Here is a 21,374-nt window from a genome sequence, read left to right as displayed (position 1 = left end):
ATCTGGAATGATTGCTGCAGCCAGCAGCGGTTGCTATGCTATTCAAGATTGTAGTTAGCGATTTCAGTGCCTTATCACGAATGTTGTTCGGCAGCTTTAAATTAAGCACGGCCGAGGGCAACTGCTGGTGTTTTTCTACGACCGCCGTACATGCTTGTCTCTATCACCGCAGCAGAGCTATTTTTCTTGTGGGCCCCAAGCCAGCCCAATAAAAAAATCGTTTCAGTGCAATCATAGCCGGCTCTTTCATTGTTCACGACGTTGTTACTACCCCGCGACAATATTCCGAAGATGGACGAAGGTGGATTGGTCTAAGACGAGGGAGGCAAGTCACTTGTAGGCAAAAACGCTTTGCTGTCAGTGTGACCAAAAGTTCTCGTGGAACTAAATGCAGATGGCGATAACCCCGAGCAAGACATCCACTCAAGTTAACGTTAAATTTGTCACTCTAATACGCTTAACGTGCGTTCTTCTCAACTTATGCCATATGTTCTTGTGAAGCACGTCTGCAAAGCCGCCACTCGCCGCTTCCTTGTGGACTCTCTTCACGAGGCGCAGCTCCGCCACATCCTTTTCTTCGTGCTTCAAGGAAAACTGCCTCAATAAAATATACTGAAGCACAGCAGCCAGTAAGATATGATGTTGAGGAAACTATTCAGTTCCCGAAATGAACTTGTACTTCACCGTAGTTAGCAGAAAACATGAGAGCCTAGAAATGAAATCTGAATTAAGTTCTTGAAGTTCTCGCAGTCAGTCAGTAGTTGACCGCGATACTTTGATCTCAGAGCCGTTCTTTGATTGCTTTGTGTCCAGCCTTTCTTAAAATTTCACCTCTAAGTGACTCATTTCCCCGGAGTAGTTTTGATGAATAAAAAAGGGAAAAGAACTGGTAGACGTTCCGCCTGTCTCTTGAGGTAAGCGAACAAGGTACGCGAAAGGACTACTGCCCCAATGCACCCTCCCTCCGCCAAGAGGTGCCCCCTGCTAATTGAGGACAGGGCATGAGTGCTCGTTAGACATACCTCGACACGGAGAGAAAGAACGATCGATGCTAATGCCAGTCAGTGCGAATAATGCAAGGAGGCAACCAAAAAAAAAAAAAAAACTTCGGGGAACCTAACCTAAGCTAGCCAAACTCAGCCTTAAGGGTATGACGCGATAGCGGTCTGGGGTCCTCTGTGCATATCGCTTCGCCGACACGCACACTGCTCTGTATTTTACTTCATTTTATTTTATTATTGCGACAGCATTTATATGGTCATGTTGGGAAAAGAATACGCCCAGGCAGCACGCCAGCATTGTACCAACAATGGCTCATTGTTGGAATACATTGGCATCAATATTGGGCTGGCATTGGCATAGGAGCACATTACTACATTTTCCAACCTTGGCCCATACTTCATACCAAGATTGTCCCATTGTTCAGCCATTCTGGCACTGCCAGTATGGGCATATCACTGGCCTATCCACTCATACTTCATTGGTCCTGCAAGTATCGGTCCAATGTTCAGCCATGCTGGTACTACCAATACGTACTGAATATCAGCTATTCCATTGATGTCCCATTGTTGATGCCAATATTAGTCCCATGGATAGCCATTTGGCCATACCAATATGTACTGAAAACCAGCTACTCCTTTCATATACTCCATTTATATCCCACTGTTGATGCCAAGATTGATATGTTCAGCCATTTGGCACTGTCAATGCAGACTAAGCACAGGCTTTTCCATTCATGACAGCGCATACAACCTGTCACATCAGTGGCTGAAAGATTGGCATGCCACTGCCCTTTTCTATTTACTACTCACCAGTAAAGCCTATGTTAATTTTTATCTTCAGTGGGCAACATTAATGCAAATGTTCACTCGTAAGCAACCACGCAAATATTCATAAAATGAGACAACCAAAGTATTCATGAAAAGAACATTTATTTTACGAAAAAGTCCAAATAGAATTAATCGTTAGGGGCTGGGAAGGGTGGTGGCAGGTGCTGTCGGATGGGTGATGGCCGGGGCTGTAGGGAGGGAGGGCCCTCGGGAAGTGGAAGAGGCCAGGGGATTGGGAGGCACACATGCAGGCACAGTGCAGGGGGCTGTCCCCGCACTCGCAGGTGGCGTGCTTGGTTGAAGGGGGGAGAAGACTTCGGCAAAGCGTCTCTTCCTTCCACCCGCTCTATCACATGAACCGGGCAGCTACCTGCGAATAAAACCTTGTGCCTCTGATGCATCAAATGCAGTTTTTCGCAAATGGCATCTGCACAGGAAAAGTGAACAAAGAAAATAGACATTATTTCCAAACACACAAAAATCATGTCCATCATTTTAGAAAAATGTAGAAAATTAATTCGAGGAAATTGCCAATGAGAAATGCTGTACTCAAGGGCTCCAGATTAATTTTGGCACCGACATCGCTTAGCACACGTGCTTCTTTGCATTTAGCCTCCAGAGCAATGCAGCTACTATGGATGGTGTTTGATCCCTCACTTGGAATCAGTAGCTGAGCACCTGAGTCAGGAAGGACATCAGGTAAAAAATATAGTAAACAGATATATTATTACGTGCCTCATAAATCAAGGCAACATACAAAACCTTGACACAACTAAACAATCAAGTAAAGAATCACTAGAGGGGCCTCAATCCATTGACACTGACTTCTCGTTGCGGTTGACCACCTTGCACCTGCTAAGTGGCATCATAGATGCCTATAAATAGAAGGCAAGTGACTGCAACTTCTATTACACACCGCAGGTTCGAAGGGCATTTTCAGCTCCAATAAGCTTTCCAAACGATTAAAATAAAACTGTGAAAGCATGTTAATTAAAGGGAACATGAAAAACTATTTACTAAAGCTAGAATTTGTTGCCATCATTAAATACTTGTAAATGAAATCAAAACATAATTCTCTTTTCTATAAAAGGGAGATAACGCATCTGTCCAACTTCCATTTATGAACTGTGTTGCACTTCAACTGTCATGCACAACAATGAATTTTAACCTGACTCTAACTCTTTAACGTGGCTTGCAAGGCATGGGCTTTGTCAAGTTGCGACGACAGTCCACCGCTGTAATATATCGCACCTTGCGGAAATATTTTACACTGTAGTTCAAAAGGTGTACTGTCTTGTTCCCTTATTGCATCATCCTTTTGTTGATGCAACCATTCATGCTATATACCCGACATTACCTTTACATTTACCACTTGAAAGCAACACAGTCACTCTACTTGAATTTGTCAAAGAGAGTACACATCACATTTCCTCAAGGCAAAGCTTTGATCAGCAGGCAACAGCACATAAACCAATCTAGGCGGTCTTAGGAGGGCAGGTCTGGAAGTGGAAGGTATCAGAAACATTCCTTTCAACTGGACAACTCTGGCAGATCAATGCATCACTCTGGAGGAAGCACTTGTGACCATCACAAGGTGTACAACACATGTACTGATAGGGTTACGCATTACTTGCTTCTAGTCTAAGTGAGCATCATAGATGACCAAAGATATTTTGAATTACATAAACAATTATACCAGGTGTTTTCTGCAATATCCTGAAAACCGTGACACAGGACCAGAAGAAGTCACACTTTTGGCAAACTTACAAATGATTCATTTTTGGCTCATCCATGTACTTGAAGCCATTTTCTCGCTCAAGCGCCGATGCAAATGAAAAAATCAAGTTCAATCATCTTTCCATCCAAGGCAAAAAACGGCAGTCTTTCACTATTATAAGGATAGATGGCTCGCTTATGCAGGATTGCTCTTTCTTTTTATTAAAAATGCTTCAACCAGTCCTCGCTCGGCAAGGACTTCCGTCTGCTAGTAATGCTCGTGTGGTGAAACAGTGGTAAACATTTGCTACAGTCCCTAACATGCAACGCCAGGTTGCTCCCTGTGCTCACATGCAATTTGTTTCCTGAGGCATTCATTCAGGCATTGCCCAGCCTGCTCGATGTATACTTTCCCACAGCACATGGGGTTGAATACACAAATCCCACCACACACTTTGTGAACCTCGTTTGGTGGTTGGTCTTGCATGCTTGTTCTCTGCACAGCCAGAGATGCGGGTGAAAAGACCAGATAGCTCATGAGGGGCTGAAAACACCATGTTGATACCAAATTTTTCGGACGCTCTTTACAGCCCATGGGAAATTTTATGGAAGAACAGGATCACCTCAGTGTTTCTTGTCTCATACTTCCATAAAATTTCCCATGGGTTGAAAGAGTGTCCGAAATTTTGGTATCCAGTTTGTGTTTTCAGCCTGCAAGAGCAACCACTAATTGGAGTTCACAGTGTGTGTAATGAGGGTTGTGTATTAAATCCATATGTCGAGTGGGAAAGTATACATCAGGCAGACTCGGCAATGCCTGAATGAACGTCGCAGATAACATGGCAAGAAGTTGCAAGCAGGCACCTGTAGCAACCTTGCTTTGTATGTGAAGGACTGTAGCAGATGCCAGCCTGTTTCACAGCACGAACATTATTAGCAGGGTTAAGTCAGGCATGAGCAAGAACTGCTTGAAACACTTCTAACAAATTATAAAAAAAGAATAAGTGGTTCTCTGTCCTTATCACAGAAAAAAAGTGGCGCTTTTTATCAGGAATGGAATGACGACTGGGCTTGTTTCAGTTGCATATGCGCTTGCAAAAATAAATCAGCTGTAAATTCGGCGGTAGTGTGTGTACCGTCTCATCGACCTGTGTCTCAGTTTTTGCTGGTTTTTTGCTAGAACACTGAATAACGTGTAACAAATTTGGTAAACGCTGTAAGCGATGGAAGGCATGTTGACAGGCTAGTAGGCTTTCCATCTTTAAACTTGGGAAAAAAAAGAGATGAGGAGACAACGGACAGGCGCCAACTTCCAACTATTTCTTGCTCGGGAAAAAAAAACATAAAATTTATAGTCTCAGGCAACGCCCACATTTACACACCAAGTGCCTTATCGCAGCCCTGACTTATCGCCTAGCACGAACATTACTGCTCAGAAAATCGTACTCCGCCGCATACAACCTAACTGAAGTGTCACTCACGCACAAGGCTGCCTTTTTCTTTATGTGAAAGGCTTCCAATAAAAGCCTCGCCTGCTTGAATTTGCTTTTGCCCACAATCCTCGCCTTTTCCAGTCGAGGTGCACACTTGCACGTGTTGCGGAACACTGTGCACGTGTTGCACATCGTGCGGAATAGTTCCTTTCCGAAGGCAGAAGGCGTAGCGTCTTGCTTGGCACATGGCATTCACAATGGAGCACACCAAAAGCTGGCGCGTAGCACGGAGAGTAGACACACAGACACTTCTGCCTTCGGAAAGGAACTATTCCGCACGATGTAAGTCTACTATTTGGTGCTGTGAAGCCTTCTTGGGGACACGTTAAGCGGGTAGGCAAGATACTTAGATCTGAACTGTGGCGTCAGGTTCGTTTTTTTTCACGACTGGCTACATGTCATCTGCCGCAGTGAGTTTCCAGAGTGGCTTGCAGAGAAGAACTACGCTTTCTTCAAGCGGCAAGCTGCCCAGCGGACAGAGGACAAGTGGAGGGAGGTTCTAAAAGGTCTGCTCGGTGATGTTAACAAGAAAAAGGACAACAGCACGAGTCGCGTGGTGGTGTTAGGGGATGCAAATGTCCCAGACAGGTTGTTAGATGTGCCTGAGAGAGGACCAAAGTACGGCATTCAACCGGATGTGCCTGCCCATGAACTGCTCGCCACAAACAGGAACATTGCTGCGAAAGCAAAAGGAGAAAACCAAGAACGGTCTTTGTTGGAAGGAGTGGACTGCCTCAAAAAATCTGTTAAGATGGCTGTAACCAGTCGACTGGAACGTGATTCAGTCATGTTCCCTCTTTTTTTTTTAATAGGAATGAGCTGTGTCTCCTTCAGACAAAGATGGCAGGTTTGTGGTCATGAAAAAAGGACTTTACAATGAAAAAGCATTGCAAGCAGTAGACAAGAATTTTATAGCCAATAAAAAAGCAGCAGTGAGAGTTAAAACCAGGTTCATTAACTTTTGTAAGGACCTCCATCTGCCGAAGCTCGCTAGTGATATAGCGAAAAGCAAACGGAACTGTCTTTCCGTATTCTTTACTGCTAAAACCCACAAACCTGACATTCCGTTCCGCACTATAGTGAGCGAAAATGGTTCGTGGCAGCATAATGTTAGCCGTTTCTTGCAAAGCAAGCTTAACTCTCTTAAACTGGACGACCCTTTTCGGGTAAAGAACTCGATAGATGTAGTTCATTGTTTTGAAACGCATCCAGAAATTCGATCTGCCTTTGCTGTAGACATAGAAGATTTGTTTTATTCCGTCCCGCATGCTGAGCTACTGGCGTCTGTTCTTTCGTGTGTTGAAGGTACAGGGGAAATGGACTTCCGGGATGCTGCTTGTATGTCTGTGGAAAACTTTTTGAATTTATTGGAGCAATATCTTAAGGTCACTTTTATCGTTTTTAATGAGCAACCCTACTTACAGAGAAAAGGCATATGTATAGGTTCCTGTGTCGCCCCTATTTTATGTGAATTTTTTTTAGTTGCTTTGGACAAGGAACTTGCACAATTATTGGTAGGAGGATCTGTTTTTAAAATTTTTAGATATGTTGACAATTTTCTTATCCTTTTATCCACTGGTTTTTACAATTCTTTTAAAGCTAATGTGTCCAGGATTTTAAGTGTTTTTAACTTCAAAGGGTGTGTCCTAGTTTTTACGCATGAGCTCCCAAGGGAGAGGAAACTACAATTTTTAGACCTAAGCTTGGCGTTCCGGGAGGACCATTTATGTTGGGGTTATTTTCCTCGTACTAGCAAGGAACTGCTGCCCTTCAATACGGCGCATTCAAAAATTGTGAAGCGCGCCATCGCCTCGTTATGCTTTGAGTCCTTGCTTTCGAAGTCCTGTCCGCACCAAATGCACGATAGCTTAAGAAATCAGATTGGACGCCTTTTGGCTGCTGGCTTCCCCTCGGTGGTGTTGACTGCTGTCGCTGAAACCCTCCTCCAAAAGACAAAACGCTGCACCAGTCCAAAGAATCTTGAAGAAAGGGGCCCTGCGGTAAAACCTGAAGTCATGCCCTATGTGCACAAACTGTCACACAATTTGAAGAAGGTGGCTAACAGGCACAAGGTACCGCTTGTTTTTTCAGCCCCAAACAAGTTGAGCAAACTTACACCCCGGATTTGTGGCACTGAGCGCCCTGGGTGCAGCATAAAACATCAGCGCACCTTTATACGCTGCACGGAAGGAGTGGTGTACGAGATACCCCTGACCTGTGGTATGTCCTATATAGGGCAAACGGGGAGGTGCATCAACAAACGCCTTGGGGAACATGACAAAAAGGTAGTGAATAACAAAGACAAATACGCCACTTTGGTGAGCCACGTTAACACGTGCAAGTGTGCACCTCGACTGGAAAAGGCGAGGATTGTGGGCAAAAGCAAATTCTAGCAGGCGAGGTTTTTATTGGAAGCCTTTCACATAAAGAAAAAGGCAGCCTTGTGCGTGAGTGACACTTCAGTTAGGTTGTATGCGGCTGAGTACGATTTTCTTAGCAATAATGTCCGTGCTAGGCGATAAGTTAGGGCTGCGATAAGGCACGTGGTGTGTAAATGTGGGCGTTACCTGAGACTATAAATGTATGTTTTTTTTTTCGAGCAAAAAATAGTTGGAACTTGGCGCTTGTCCATTGTCTCCTCGTCTCTTTCTTGTGTCGTGAAATCATTTGTGCCTAGGTGGGTTTTTCCCAAGTTTCAAGCTGTAAGCGATGATGCACGATATGAATAGTGCCAGCTTGCTGTGCTAAGGGCTGCCAAGTTATGAGATTACTCACTAGTGCATAAACCATAAATCCCTGAAAGAAAAGATTTCAGTCCTGCACCTTGTATTGCAGCACCCTATAAGAACCCACAAAGCCAAGGAAGCTGACCAGAGGTCACCTAAGCTTTAACAAAACTTCTGTTTGGGCTAGATGGTGCATAGCTTATTTTGAAACGAATTCAAGCGCACAACAACACGCACACAAGAGAGGAAAGACACAGGACAGGCGCTATCCTGTGTCTTTCCTCTCTTGTGTGCGTGTTGTTGTGCGCTTGAATTCGTTTCAAAATAATCACCTAAGCTTCTTCGTTCGAAGAAGTACTCGATTTTAAGTCACGCATATTATTTGAATAAATATTTTACTGGTCCTGAAATCCCAACCTTTATAGAAAAGGTCCTTCTAATTATTTCACACTCATTTACCTCTGCAAACGTTCCATAGTGAGAGGGCTGCCGGGTGGATCACAGATGTTGAAACCAAGAAAGGCTCCAAGAAGGAGTCCCACTGCCTTGTCTAGACTTGTCCACTCCTCTCTGTCGACTGCAAGGGCAAGTAGGTGGATGTCGACCATACCTGAGCCTGCATGGGAACAAAATTACTAGCACGTAATACTATTGAGTCAAAAGTTTTGCTGTGTAATTTCAAGACTAACACAAACTATGCATACGGCAAGCTTGGTGCCATAGGAAAGACATCAGAGATTGTACTCGGTTCACCCTTAAGGTTACAGGGCAGCGAAGGCTCTCGGTCTGGGCTGATCTTTTGCTTTCGAATATGTATTCCTAGCAAGATGCTCGTTCTAGAAAATCGGGGCCCGCTTGCACGAAGCTATCACAGCTTGCTGCAGGCACAGCGGACCTCGGAGTTATCACGTCAAACTACGGCCAGAGCAGCAGGAACATAAAACAACCAGCGGGCCGACCGCCGCCGCCTCGCACGGCTGCAGCGTTAGGAGCCGGGGCGAGTACAGCCGACCGAAGAGCTGCAGGACAGTTCCGGACAGACGAAATAGGCGCGGCAGAGCGCGAAAGTAAACGATACAGGCGTGCTCGAGATGTCCCCGCAAAAAAACGAAGGAAAAGGCGAACGCACCTAATGCAGGTTGAAGCAATACGGCAGCGAACACGCGGGATCATCGCGATGCGGGCCGATCGAGCCCCTGCGGCTGTTCTAAAAACTGGAGGCAGGCCACGTCTTGAGCAATACGATGCGTGCGTGCTATACTTTTGGAACAGTAAGAGTTTTAAAACAGTGAGGACGATTTAATTGGAAAGCCAAATACGCACCGAAGGAGCACAATGGGGTAATAGCTGTCACATCACATCTTACCAGCCGCGCGACCAGCAGTCTAGCAGACCGCGCAAAAGCACGACAGCGCGTTGTTTACAACAGCCACAAGCGCGCGATCGGCTCGCGTGTTCCCTTCACCTGAGTGTTGAGGCATACAAGGCCACCTCTCGCGTTAGGAAGGAGCGGGCTCACAGGGAACGCACAGAAGAAAGTTTGCATCGATGGTAACCCTTGTGTAGGAAAGCGGGCGAACACAGCGCGCGACGAATCCACGACGGGCTTGAGGCGAAAAACGTACAGGCGCGGACAAAAGTAAACGGAGCACGCAATTCTCTTCGAATATTTTTCACGCGTCACCTAATTAAAATTTCCAGCAGTGGTACGCGCATGCTGGTAGAGGAGGTTGGTGGGCTTTCTTGTAGACAAACAACGCTTCTTTATTACCAATGGAGAAAACGTGATTGCACTTCAAACGCACTAGCGTGCTCCGTTTACTTATGGCCGCGCCTGTACGTATGTACGCCGGCCGCCGCGGTGTGCACGCCACGACGGCTCGAACGAGACCCTCCGCGCTTGTGTCATACACCACGTTCCGAAAGGAAAATGTAAGCAAATATAGTAAACATGCAGTACACCTACCGTAATCAGGCGCACTTGGTTTGAGACAGCAGCCGCTTCCATGAATCCAAGCCTCGCCGTCTTCTCACCAACGCGGAAAAACAAAATGGCGCCAGAACACGAAAAAAAACAAGGTCCGCGCACACCGACGACGCCAAGATGGCACGAGGAGGCCAGAAATGCTTCACACGCAGAGTCCGCGCGACGCCAAACGCGACCGCATCGCGATAGGTCAACGGTCGTATGACGTTTGCGAAGAAGAGCTAATCAGAAGGCCGAGAATTTTGTTTATTTTTTTGTGCTCCTCGTTGCTCTGCCCTCTCCCCCCGATCCACGCCGAAGGAATGGTCTTTTCGGAATACGCCGCGGACCCGTGAAAATTGACCAAAGGATGACCGTCAAAGTGACGGCTAGTTTTTACAGTGCAACTGTAAGAAAAGCGCAGAACACTAGGACGGCTGATAAGCTCCGTTTACATGAACGCGAGAGCAGCGCAACATGTCAACTTTCTCGTGCATCCCACTCATGTAAACAGGGAAAATGCGCCAGGAAAATGCACTAATCCCAGAGGCAGGGCGCAGATCGGCAAGTGCAAGTGGTGTGCTGGGGTGAATAGAAACAGGTGCTCGTAGCCGTAGGGCGCCTAGATGTGCGTGCGCTTCTCTCCGCTCTCCCCTCCCGCACATCGAGACACCCTCGTTTTGGGGCCCCCTCTTCCGCCCTGGGCGCCTACACAATACACTCTCGGAAGGAAAACAAAGCAGACCACGCTCAAGTTGTGACCGGCTGTCCCCCCCCCCCCCCTCCCCCTACTTCCGCGTGCCGTGTGCTTACATGCGAGCATGGCGTCTCCCCTCCGCGAGGAAATTTCGGGAAAAGAAAATGCGTCACCAACTAGCCCCGCCGCTGGGAATTACGATGCGCTACTGCGGTATTTGTGTAAACGCGGAGCTCTTCTTAGAGAGCCTTCGTTCTCGCTCAACTAATTCTTTTTCAAGCTACAGGAGGGCTGTTGCCCCATTAATCTCCATATTTCAGAAAAAGCTTTCCAACATAGCTTCGTGACTTCAGAACGGGGATCAAGACTTTTTTTTTTGTTAATCTAACCCACCCTTTTTTCTGCTCCTAGACTGCTCTCAATGTCGTAGGCAGCGTCGAAAACGAAATATGCGCTTTAGTTCTATTAAATAGTCTCTTCTCTTCAGTACCGGTTGTAATCTGTGGGAAGCGCCGACGCGATCGCTCGCCTGAGAAGCACTTGACAGCCGGGTTGACATCGCGTAGGACCGGCGCTTCTCGCTAATTTTCCCGGCTTCCTCCGACATGCCCAGTACTTTATTTTAAACTACTTGATCCAGAAGTATGTTTGGCGACCGTTCGCGTTAACTGAAACGGCCTAACTTGTTACCCACAAGCTAGCGACGGCGACGACTGCTGCTGGCCGTAAAGCACGGCTCGGCAGCCCGAGTCACACCGCCGCTTCCCGTTCATCGTATGCGCGTCCTGCGATGTAAGCAATAGTTGATTTCATGTCACTGTTGTCAAAACTACACTCGTTGACCATTTGCATTCGCTAGAACTTGTGAATTCGTTCTTCACAACCACCGCAGTCACCGATCCAACCCTGCAGACTCGCTAGGCCTAGTCGTCGCGGAAGGGAACGGAGTCGTCGTCGACTGAATTTAATTTGTCAAGTGCTTATCGCTAGTGAGTGTCCAAGTGTGCACATGTGAAATATAGCCGTTCGTTTCGCTTATTTCCAATGCGGATAACGTATATGCGCACATGTATTCCCACCGTCACCTCATCAGCGTGTTTTCGCTTAGCAGCCGAACTCCCGAGGGCATGAAGGCTGACCGTCCGCCGATCGGATTCGTCGGTGTCGTTTAGCCAAAAAACTTGTCCCACTACAACAATATTAAAGTGAACTAGATAGTTCACTATAATCACATGCTGCTGTTCACCGTGATAGTGCCGTTGTCAAACTAGTGTGACCGTCGTCGTCGTTGTACACTGAAAACGAGCTGAGAATTTCGAATGCGTTTGGAAAGTGTCGTGTAGCACCGCGGGAGTCCATCGAGTTCGAATGCCATTCCAAGTCTCGACTGCCATTCCACTCAGATGTCATTCGAAAGTGCCCGTGTAGCACAGGTTTAGCCAAGGCGGGGAAAACACCCGAGAAACTGGTCCAAGACTGCCAACTTCTAGAAATGGCTGAGCCAAGGCAGGGAAAACGCCCGAGAAACTGGTCCAATACTACCAACTTCTAAAAATGGCTGAGCCAAGACAGGGAAAACGCCCGAGAAACTGGTCCAATACTTCCAACTTCTAAAATTGGCTGAGCCAAGGCAGGGAAAACGCCCGAGAAACTGGTCCAATACTGCCAACTTCTAAAAATGGCTGAGCCAAGACAGGGAAAACGCCCGAGAATCTGGTCCAATACTGCCAACTTTTGAAAATGGCTGAGCCAAGGCGGGGAGAACATAGGCAACGCGGGGCCTTCATAGGACTGTAGTTTGCCAACTCAATTCCTACATTGGACCACTGTCATGTGCTGCTTGGGCGGTTTCTCAGCAATGAAATGCCCCGATTGGTCTAGAGGGTCTTGACGTCTTCTGCACCGCCATATTTGAAAATCTAAGGACAAGAATGTTCGAGTACTATCCAATGTATAATAATATGGGATTAAACTATAAGCTGACCCCTTCTTTCAACCTTATCCACTGACCAATCTCCCAATAGATTCCAAATCCACTCACTAACTCCAAACACCACACTGTATCCCACGCGTGAATCACCACTAATCCGCCTGAATTCACCCACAAATCGCCACTGACCCGTGGTAATCCTTTTCTGGGTTAAGTATACTGCTAATATTTGCGGGTCCTTTCGAATACTTCCGTCTCATCGAAACAATATTTCATGCCTTATTTTTTCATTTCTATAACAACTTCGTTCTATTGGTGATTTGATTTTTGTAGTCTCTCTGCTTTTATCCTTACCACAGGTTGCTGTCATTTATATACCCAGAAATCGAATGTTCGCTTAATTATTCAATTGCTATGTTCCCAGGTAGCACACGGCAGCGGGCCAATATTGGAAATCCACTGGCAAAGCATGGCCCTAACTAGGCCCAGAGTTGCCAGTGAGCATCCGATATTGGTTGTGCCAATCCTTAGCACATCCAACAATGGCCCTGGTTGTCCATCGCTTTACCAGTATTGGCTGAGCCGTAATTAGATCCTGGCTATCATGGGCCAGGTTAGCCAGGATTGACCCACTGTTTGCCATTGCTGGCTGTGCCATCATCGAATCCTGGCTATCATGGGCCATGTTAGCCAGTGTTGTTCCACTCTTTGCCAGAATTGGCTATGCCATTTCCGGGAGCTGGCTATATTGGCCTAGGATTGCCACCGCTTATCCAGTGTTCAAAGTATACTGGCAAACGTTGGTAAACATTGTGTCATCCATTAAAATGGGTTCAAAATTATTTTTATTGTCGAGTACCATATCGGCAGTTCATAATTTTCGAACGCGCTAAAACATGCGAGTTCAAAGATTTGGTTTTATTTATTATTATATTTTAACCGAACATTTTTGCAGTTTGTGAGCAAAGCTACCCATGATTCCGTTGGAAAAGCTGCACTCTGGTTGCGCAGTGAGAAGCAATAATATGTTTAGGAGAATTGCGATCGAAGTCCTGTTGATCAGAAATAACGTTCTGATTACACCCGACACGCCTTCAACAAAAATTGTCAACAGGTGCCTTCAACAAAAATGAAATAAGTTTCATTTTATTAAATTTTTGGAATAAAAAAATCACTTTTTTTTATTCGCTCTAGGAATTAACTGCCGCAGTGCGCAGCTGGTGTCTGCTTCAGGGAGATCGCGATACAAACGTAATAGATTAGTGCAAGTGCATTCGCTAAACCGAAATTGTGCTCAGTTTTGGCAATGTCCAGAAACGAAGCAGTCGCCTCGTAATTTCGAATTATGCGTTGCGCTCGTGAAATATTAGGCGGGTGCTTCATAAACGCACGCGGACACGTGCTAAGCGATTCCTACGCTTCCCTACGTCTTGCCCTGTGATTGCGCCTTTCCCGTGTTTTCTGATTTGCTATTTCCTTCCTTTTCTGCAAATCGTTGTGTTGGAAATTGTTGTTTTTGACCATTTTATTCTACTGTTGCGTAATTTGCATTGGGGGCTATATAGCTCTTGCTCACGTCTTTGCATATTTACTCGCAGATTTTTTTTTTCTTTCGAACATCACCTTTATTGATGAAAACCATCGAAAGTAGTTGCGACCCACAATTCAACATGCCTTTGCTTTTGCTTTTTTTGCGCGAAACTTCCACCCCAACAAACAATTTGAGGATTCTTCGACGACCACTGAATAAATGGAGTGACAACTGGCGTTAGACGCATGTTAACCTAGCTTGTTTGGCGCATGTACGGTACATGAAACTATGAAAGAGCGCGCATTCTGCTTGGATATTTTTTTTGCTTTATATTTTTGTTATGTGGTAAAATTTTAAGCTATCTTGAACTAACAGAAGCCACATCATACGGCCCCACAAAATACGCCAGTGTCTCAAGTCGTTTTGGCGAAATGCATCTTGAAGCTCCAAGTTTTTCACTTCAAAATTTTCAGGCTTTTGCTGCAGCTTTGTAGCAATACTTTGACGCTTCCGTGTTTCCCATCCACTTCTCTCTTGTAGATATTGCTTTCTGTACTACCTGTGGCCATGTGACTCATTCTACAAAAATTCCAAACCCTTTTCACGTGTTTTGGCCTATTTCCCTCTCTCTTTCAAGTCTTCAAGTCCAATATCTCCCCACCTGTTCTCCCGGCCGTGCCCTTTTCCAGGTAGCGGGCTAACCCCCCACCCCGCGAAGCGCTACTTTTTCTTTTTGGTTGTCACTTTCTCAAACCTGTTTTCCCTCGCACGCAGCTACGCGCTTCGCTGTTCCTCCACCTCCCTGTCTCCACCTTTCAGCTCGAGGACTTTTCTCGGAACCACAAAACCTGTGTAAAGGAAAATTACTCTCTCCCCTCCAGCCAACCCCCCCCCCCCACACACACACACACACCATCGTCTCCACTGCTCGTCTTGGAACCGCGCGCGACTCATCACAATAAGACATTCTTGACTGCACGGCGGAGCTCAACCACGTGCACAACCAACGCGACGAAAATGCATGCACACTCGACCTAGCACCGTTCATAGTCTGTGCACGCGAAAAGCCACACTCATATATTAGGAGAGCTCCGACGCTGTTCGTACCGCCTGCAAGATCTTTTGTAAGTACTAAAACTCTTTTACCTTGATATACGTCTGGAAGTTAAAGTGGTTTTTGTAGTAAATGTTGCTTTGACTACATGCGCCTTTATTTTTTAGGCAGGAGAAAAGAGCGAGCCAAAAAGCACGAGGACGACTTCTGTGTACCCACTCTCATTGCGAAATGGCTTGCTTGACGTCGTGCGCAGTGGAATTGTGGCCAAATGGTGAGAATTTAATTTTTCGTCTTTGGTGAGATGAACTCACTAACGATTCACTACTTTGGCTAACAGCGGGTTTGAACTCATATGACTTGAGATAGGATGCATTCGGGAATATGTCCTTTACCGCTTATGCACGACGGAAATCAGAACCGCTTAATTAATTTTCCACTGCAGACTAGTTGGTAAGGATATGTGTAATACTTCCGTAGTGTTTCTTTTTGCCTTCTACTCTTGCAGACTCAATAGAAAATCCGCAATTACTGGTTAAAGCTTTTGCCCAAGTTCTCTCGCAATGAAAAAGGGCATTACTCTTGACTATCAGACTAGTATTTTTGTGTGGTTTTCAAGTTGCAGTTTCGAATCCAACTATAGCATGCATGCGAAGCAACTAAGGTAAAACAAAGGTGCCCCGAGTTCCTTGCGTTCAGCGTATTTCGTCAAAAATCGCAAGCCGCATTTTTAACCCCATTAAATAAAACTAATCAAAAATGTTGTTTTGACGTCCATGTGGTGAGACGCTAAAACCTGTGCATATTTACTGGAATAAAAAATCACCTCGCAATTTAGAGATACGAGTTATATTAAAACAAAATAATACATTAATCTGTTTTCAATATCATATTAATTTGCTTATCTCGCATTGAATATATTTACTGGGAGTGCGACACGACGCATTAAACTAATTTAAACCGTTTGGTATAAGGGAAGTTTAGTAAATTAAATTCCACTTTGTGCAACTAATGTGGTGCTGGTTCTTAAGAAAAAATTAAAAATTATCCTGTAAAATATGTTGCTAGTGTCTTCACGATGACTGTGTTTCACAAAATTCGGTGTTATTTAATCATTTTTGTTTTTGTTCTGTGATGGCCATAATTCAACTTACCATGACATCATGCATCTCTTTGCAGGCTTGGCGCTTCGTGAGGCCATCGTGCAAGAACTGGACGAGGAATTTGTTTGAATGCAGTCCAGCAGTCCCCTTGCAAGTGGAGTGCAACGATTACTTTGGATATGACTGATCAGTTCACTGGAGGACAGCTCCGTTGAGCGCTTTATGGATGCCTTAGCCGTGCCGCAGCAGCTTGCCGAGATGCTTTGTCCAACCTGATCGGCACTCACCAAACTTGAAAATAAATTGTTTTCCCACAGCCTCTGCCACCATGCTCTTGGGCCCCTTTTCTTTACTCCCCACGGTGGCTGGTGGTAGCGCAAACCATTCTGTGTGCGCTAGAAGCGTGATTCTTGTAACTCAAAGCAATAAACGGGTCTTTTTTCTGGAATTCTTTCGCAACCTCATTTATGAATATTTGCTAGGTAGAATGGTATGTATGTACATCCATCCACAGTGCCGGTCATTGGCGAGTGGGTTAATTGCATGTGCCAGCGTTCGAAAGCTGGATGCCATTATTCGAAAGCTGGAAACCATTATTCGAAAGCTGGATGCCAATATTCGAAAGCTGGAAACCATTATTCGAAAGCTGGCTACCAATGTTTGAAAGTTGGCTACCAATGTTTGAAAGTTGGATGCCAGTATGAGACATTTGCTGGTCCATGCTGCAGAACGAACATCGGGACTGCGTTGGCCGCTTGATCGGCCGAGCGTTGGCCCAAAACTGGCATGAAAGTAAGGCCAATGTGTGAAGTGGTAGCGCTCGGCCCAAATGCCAGTGTAGGACCGATGTTCGTGCCAAGTTTTGCCAACACTTGCGACGTTCGGCCAATGTTGTTGTGCTGCCTGGGTTCTGGGTACAATTATGCCGCTCTGCGGTAATATCAACTGCCATTAGTCGAACGTATCAATAAAAATAATGATAATGTCCAGTCTGCCTAGGTACCAAGTTCCACGCGGGCCGGAACGTTGTGCTTGCGAAAATGCTGTCTTTGTGCTTATCGCATGCTACTAAGCTTGTAAGCAATCGTGCACCTTGGAAGCATGCTAAAGCCGTAGCTGAACGGGGCCCTAGAACACCATTCACATAGTTTTTCAGCGCAACAGCACACGGCCAATGAAAAGAAGTAGGAAGAGAAGGAGGACGAACACAGCGCTGACTGTCAACTGTTTATTTAGGGACGCACACACAGCTTAAATACACTCAGACCAGCACAGGCGCACACCGTGCAAGGTAAACAGGAAAAATCCCGTTTTACATCTTTATCGCAAAAACTTTGAAAGGAGCATCTTTTCTGTAGCATACAAAAAAACTGAAGTATCGCTGACACATTCTGACCTTGCTCTCTGAATATAATATGCCTCTATCGTTTCACGGGTTGTTTTTGATTTGCTTGTGCTCAGAATCCTCGCTCCCGTAAATACCGGTGTACAATCCTTGCAACTAGCTCAGTGCTCGACAAGGGTAGCACCTTCCCCATTCCTTAGGTCTCTTGCGCGCTTCCTGAGCCGGTCGACGGAGCGCCCAGTTTGCCCGATGTACGATCTGCCACACGTCAAGGGGATTTCGTACTCAGCGCTTGTGGCGCATTCCGCACAGCGGTTCCCGTGCCTCTCTTTACACCCAGGTTTTTCGTTTTCACCTTTGATGCGTCGGGCCAACTGGCCAAGCTTCCGAGGGGCTGAGAAGACCAACACCACGTTGTGCCGGTTTGCCACCTTTTTGAGGCCATGGGATACTTTGCACACGTATGGCATCACTTCAGGCTTTACTTTAGCCTGTGGAAGGGTTATTGCCTCCTTGCCAGTTCCGGGCTTCAACTTCTTCAAGAGCGCTTCTAGAACAGCGACAACAACCGACCCAGGGAAACCGGCGGCCTCAAACCTAGCCAATTTTTTCCCGAAACTATCTTGCATATCATGTACACATGATTTTCGGAGCGCAGACTCTAAGCAGAGCTTAGCGATCCCTCTATTCACTATTTTCTAATGGGATGAATTATAAGGCCGTAGCTCTTTTTGTGCTCTGGGCGAGTAAGATCAGCAAACATGCTTATTTGAGAACCTAATTCTTAAATCCAAGAACTGCACGCTGTCTTCAATCGGGAGCTCGTACGTGAAAGTAAACCCCCTGCCATGCTTTTCGAAGTCATGTAGTACACTCATAAGTGTATCCTCATTGGGAATGGCGCAATGTTTGTCTCAAACAATTAAAAATCATCCACGTAACGAAATACTTTTGTAACACATTCACTCTTAGAATGATTAAAATAATCATGGAAATGGCGATCAATACGCGCTAAAAAGATATCACATAAAACCGAGGCAACGCATGTTCCAAGTCAAATCCCGTTCTTTTGCAGATAAAACTCATTGTAAAAGGCTAAAAACGTACTACACAAATAAAATATTAAAAGCTAAAAAGTTTTCTACAGTGATCCCCGACGCATTCTGAAACCGAACGGGTCCGCTATCGTCAATATATTCATTGACAGCAGCAAATAGTTCTTGATGTGGAACGGAATAAAAAAGGTCGTCAACGTCAACCGAAAAAGCATATCTTATATCTTGGTTGTCCTTTAGGAACTGGACTACATCCATAGAACTTCTCGCTATAAATGGGTCATTAATCTTGAGGTCATTCAACACTCTTTGAAGGAATCTGCTGACATTAATTTGCCATGTTTCCCTTTCGCTTACAATTTTACGGAGCGGCGCTTCAGGTTTATGGGTCTTCACAGTGAAAAACACCTGTAACCCACGACTTTCACTATTTGTGATTGCTTTAGCAAGGGAAGTAGCTCTAAACGCTTACAAATATCCGCGAATTTGCCTTTAATCTGGGTGTCCCGTTTTTTCAATGCCACGAAATTTTCCTTCACACCTTGCAAAGTTTTTCCTTAAACATGGCTCTAGGCATGGCAACAAAACCAGTGACCCCTGTAAAAGACAAAGCTCATTATCAGTGAAAAAATTCACGGTACCAGTCAAACATTTTTTAGCCTTATCTTGTCACACAAACTTGACGTTCTATGCCATCTAAAAGGCAACGTCCCTGATTTTCCTGAGCTGTTACTTTCAAAGTTTTTTCGATAAAGATGTAAAACGAGTTTTTTTCTGGTTTACCTTGCACGGTGTGCGCCTGCGCTGGTATGAGTGTATTTAAGCTGTGTGCGTCTCTAAATAAACAGTTGACAGTCAGCGCTGTGTTCGTCCTTCATCTCTTCCAGCTTCTTTTCTTTGGCCGTGTGCTGTTGTGCTGTAAAGCTAGGAGTTTAAATCAAGTATACCAACTAGGCCAAGAACTAACTCTACTGAAGTACCATTCACTAAAGAGGGGATAGGCCTGGGAATGTTAAAGGCGCATCCTCACAATATCATCCCGCAAAGAGGTTTAAATATGTTTTTTAAATGCAGGGTTCTCGGCAATAAAAATGAGGATTTCAGCGAATATCAGAGTCTTCGTGCTTTTCTCGTTCCTTTGGTCATATTGACACCGTCCATTCATCGTCGTCGTTCTACTAGACCCACGAGAGCGCGGAATGCGCGCGCGAGCTGGCCTTAGGAAGAAGCCGAAGTGTCTGGCTGCGAATGCTCCGCTTTTGGGACCGCTACTGACGTCCGCTGCAGTCGCCTACTTTGAAGTGTCCAACCGAGCCGGACGTACTGTACCACCCGTGACATCTGGTGGAGGTGCTGGGTAACGCATTCCATGCCTCGGACTCCCCCAGCAAGCAGGGATTCAAGTCCTCGAGGGTCATCTGCCATCGAGGTGACGCCTGTACACCACGGTAGCCGCCGGCTCCAAGGCCTTCAACCCGAGTTTGGGCTTCTGGAGTCTCGCTCAACACAAGCGGTTCGTTCAGCGCCATCGTCGACGACCGTCCAGCCCGAAATAGGCATGCAGACGACGATTAGTTCACCTTCTGTTGTGCTGCAGCAGCCTCGGGAGCCACCGATCTTCCAAGGTTCTCCAGGCGAAGACCCGGAAGACTGGCTGGAGAAATTTGAACGCGTAGCCCGGTACAACAGATGGGCGGAAGACTCGAAGCTTCAACACGTGTTCTTTTCGCTGGAGGGCGCAGCTCGTACGTGGTTCGAGAACCGGGAGTCGTCCATAACGACATGGAACGTATTTAAAGACCAGTTCCTGAAGGATTTCACTACGGTGATTCGAAGAGAACGGGCCGATCTGCTCCTTCAGTCCCGAACCCAGCTACCAAATGAAAGCATACTGGTATACTTCGAAGAGATGGCAAAGTTATTTCGTCGAGCTGACCCGGACATGACAGAGCAGAAGAAACTCCGGTACCTTATGCGAGGTGTCAAGGAGCAAATCTTTGCCGGACTGGTTCGCAATCCACCGAGCACGGTCGCAGAGTTTCTGTCGGAGGCAACCACCATGGAAAAGACACTCGATATGCGGTTGCGGCAATACGAGCGTCAGCCTTTGGCCATGACTGCGGTAGCCACGGACATCAGTAACACCCACATGCTTCGCGAAACCGTACGAGCTATCGTTCGCGAGGAGCTCCGGAAGCTGTTCCCGGCTACGCCGCCTGCGCCAACGGTTTCTGCTCTATCCGAGGTTATTCGGGAAGAGGTGCAGCAGGCGCTTACAACACCAGCTCCCTTCCAGCCGTCCACAGCCCCATCGCGAATGACATACGCCGCTGTTGCTCGTCGCGCACAACCGCCGCCGAGTCGTCTTCAGGAAACCCCGGCCTCTTTTCGGCCGCCACCACCTGCTCGTCCTGCTCCATCGTATCCCCGTAAAAGTGACATCTGGCGCACTCCCAACTACCGTCCTCTCTGCTATCACTGCAGTGAGCCGGGTCACCTGTACCGCAACTGCCGGTATCGTCAGATGGGCCTGCCGGGGTTCCCTGCAGATGCACCACGTCCGCAGCCTGGGCAGCGACCCAGAGAAATCAACGATTATCTGGCCGAATCTGCCGGTGGGAGACGCAGGTCGCCATCTCCACGTCGTCGGTCTTACGGTGACTTTCCTCGGGGAAGGTCGCCAAGACCCCGCCAGGAAAACTAAAAGCAGCAACCTTTGAGGGGGAGGTTGCTCACCGACGAAATGTAACAGACCCTCCTACGCCGCAACTAGGTGGCCACCCGATGCCACGACCGAATGCCGTCCAACACCGTGAACCGCCAACTCTACGTGAATGCCACCTGACGTATCGAAATGAACCCGCACCGCACCGCAGCCGTGACCGAACACCGCGCCGTACCTCTCACACGACGTCTACGACAGCAAACC

General features: G+C 46.5%; 1 protein-coding gene and 1 long non-coding RNA gene across 2 annotated transcripts; one reads left to right on the top strand and one right to left on the bottom strand.

Annotated features, from left to right (window-relative positions):
- Positions 1-1,912: 1,912 nt before the first annotated feature.
- On the bottom strand, positions 1,913-10,146 carry LOC149336030 (uncharacterized). Its single transcript, XR_016284135.1, has 3 exons — positions 9,731-10,146; positions 8,224-8,380; positions 1,913-2,256 (listed from the first exon to the last, which is right to left on the bottom strand). It is a non-coding gene; the product is annotated as an uncharacterized LOC149336030 (long non-coding RNA).
- A 9,459-nt stretch (positions 10,147-19,605) lies between these two features.
- On the top strand, positions 19,606-21,149 carry LOC149336029 (uncharacterized). Its single transcript, XM_089554063.1, has one exon. It carries the CDS (start codon positions 19,815-19,817, stop codon positions 21,147-21,149), a length of 1,335 nt encoding a protein of 444 aa, XP_089410189.1. The 5' UTR covers positions 19,606-19,814.
- Positions 21,150-21,374: the final 225 nt, after the last annotated feature.

Source organism: Amblyomma mixtum, chromosome 7 (genome assembly GCF_055824585.1).
Source record: "Amblyomma mixtum isolate Tamu chromosome 7, ASM5582458v1, whole genome shotgun sequence".
NCBI lineage: Eukaryota > Metazoa > Arthropoda > Arachnida > Ixodida > Ixodidae > Amblyomma > Amblyomma mixtum.
Note: the sequence above shows the minus strand (reverse complement) of the source record. Positions and strands in the feature narration are given on the sequence as shown.

Bases quoted from the DNA above. Each gene is read 5' to 3' on its own strand.
- LOC149336029 (XM_089554063.1), top strand. From the start codon at position 19,815: ATGCCTCGGACTCCCCCAGCAAGCAGGGATTCAAGTCCTCGAGGGTCA.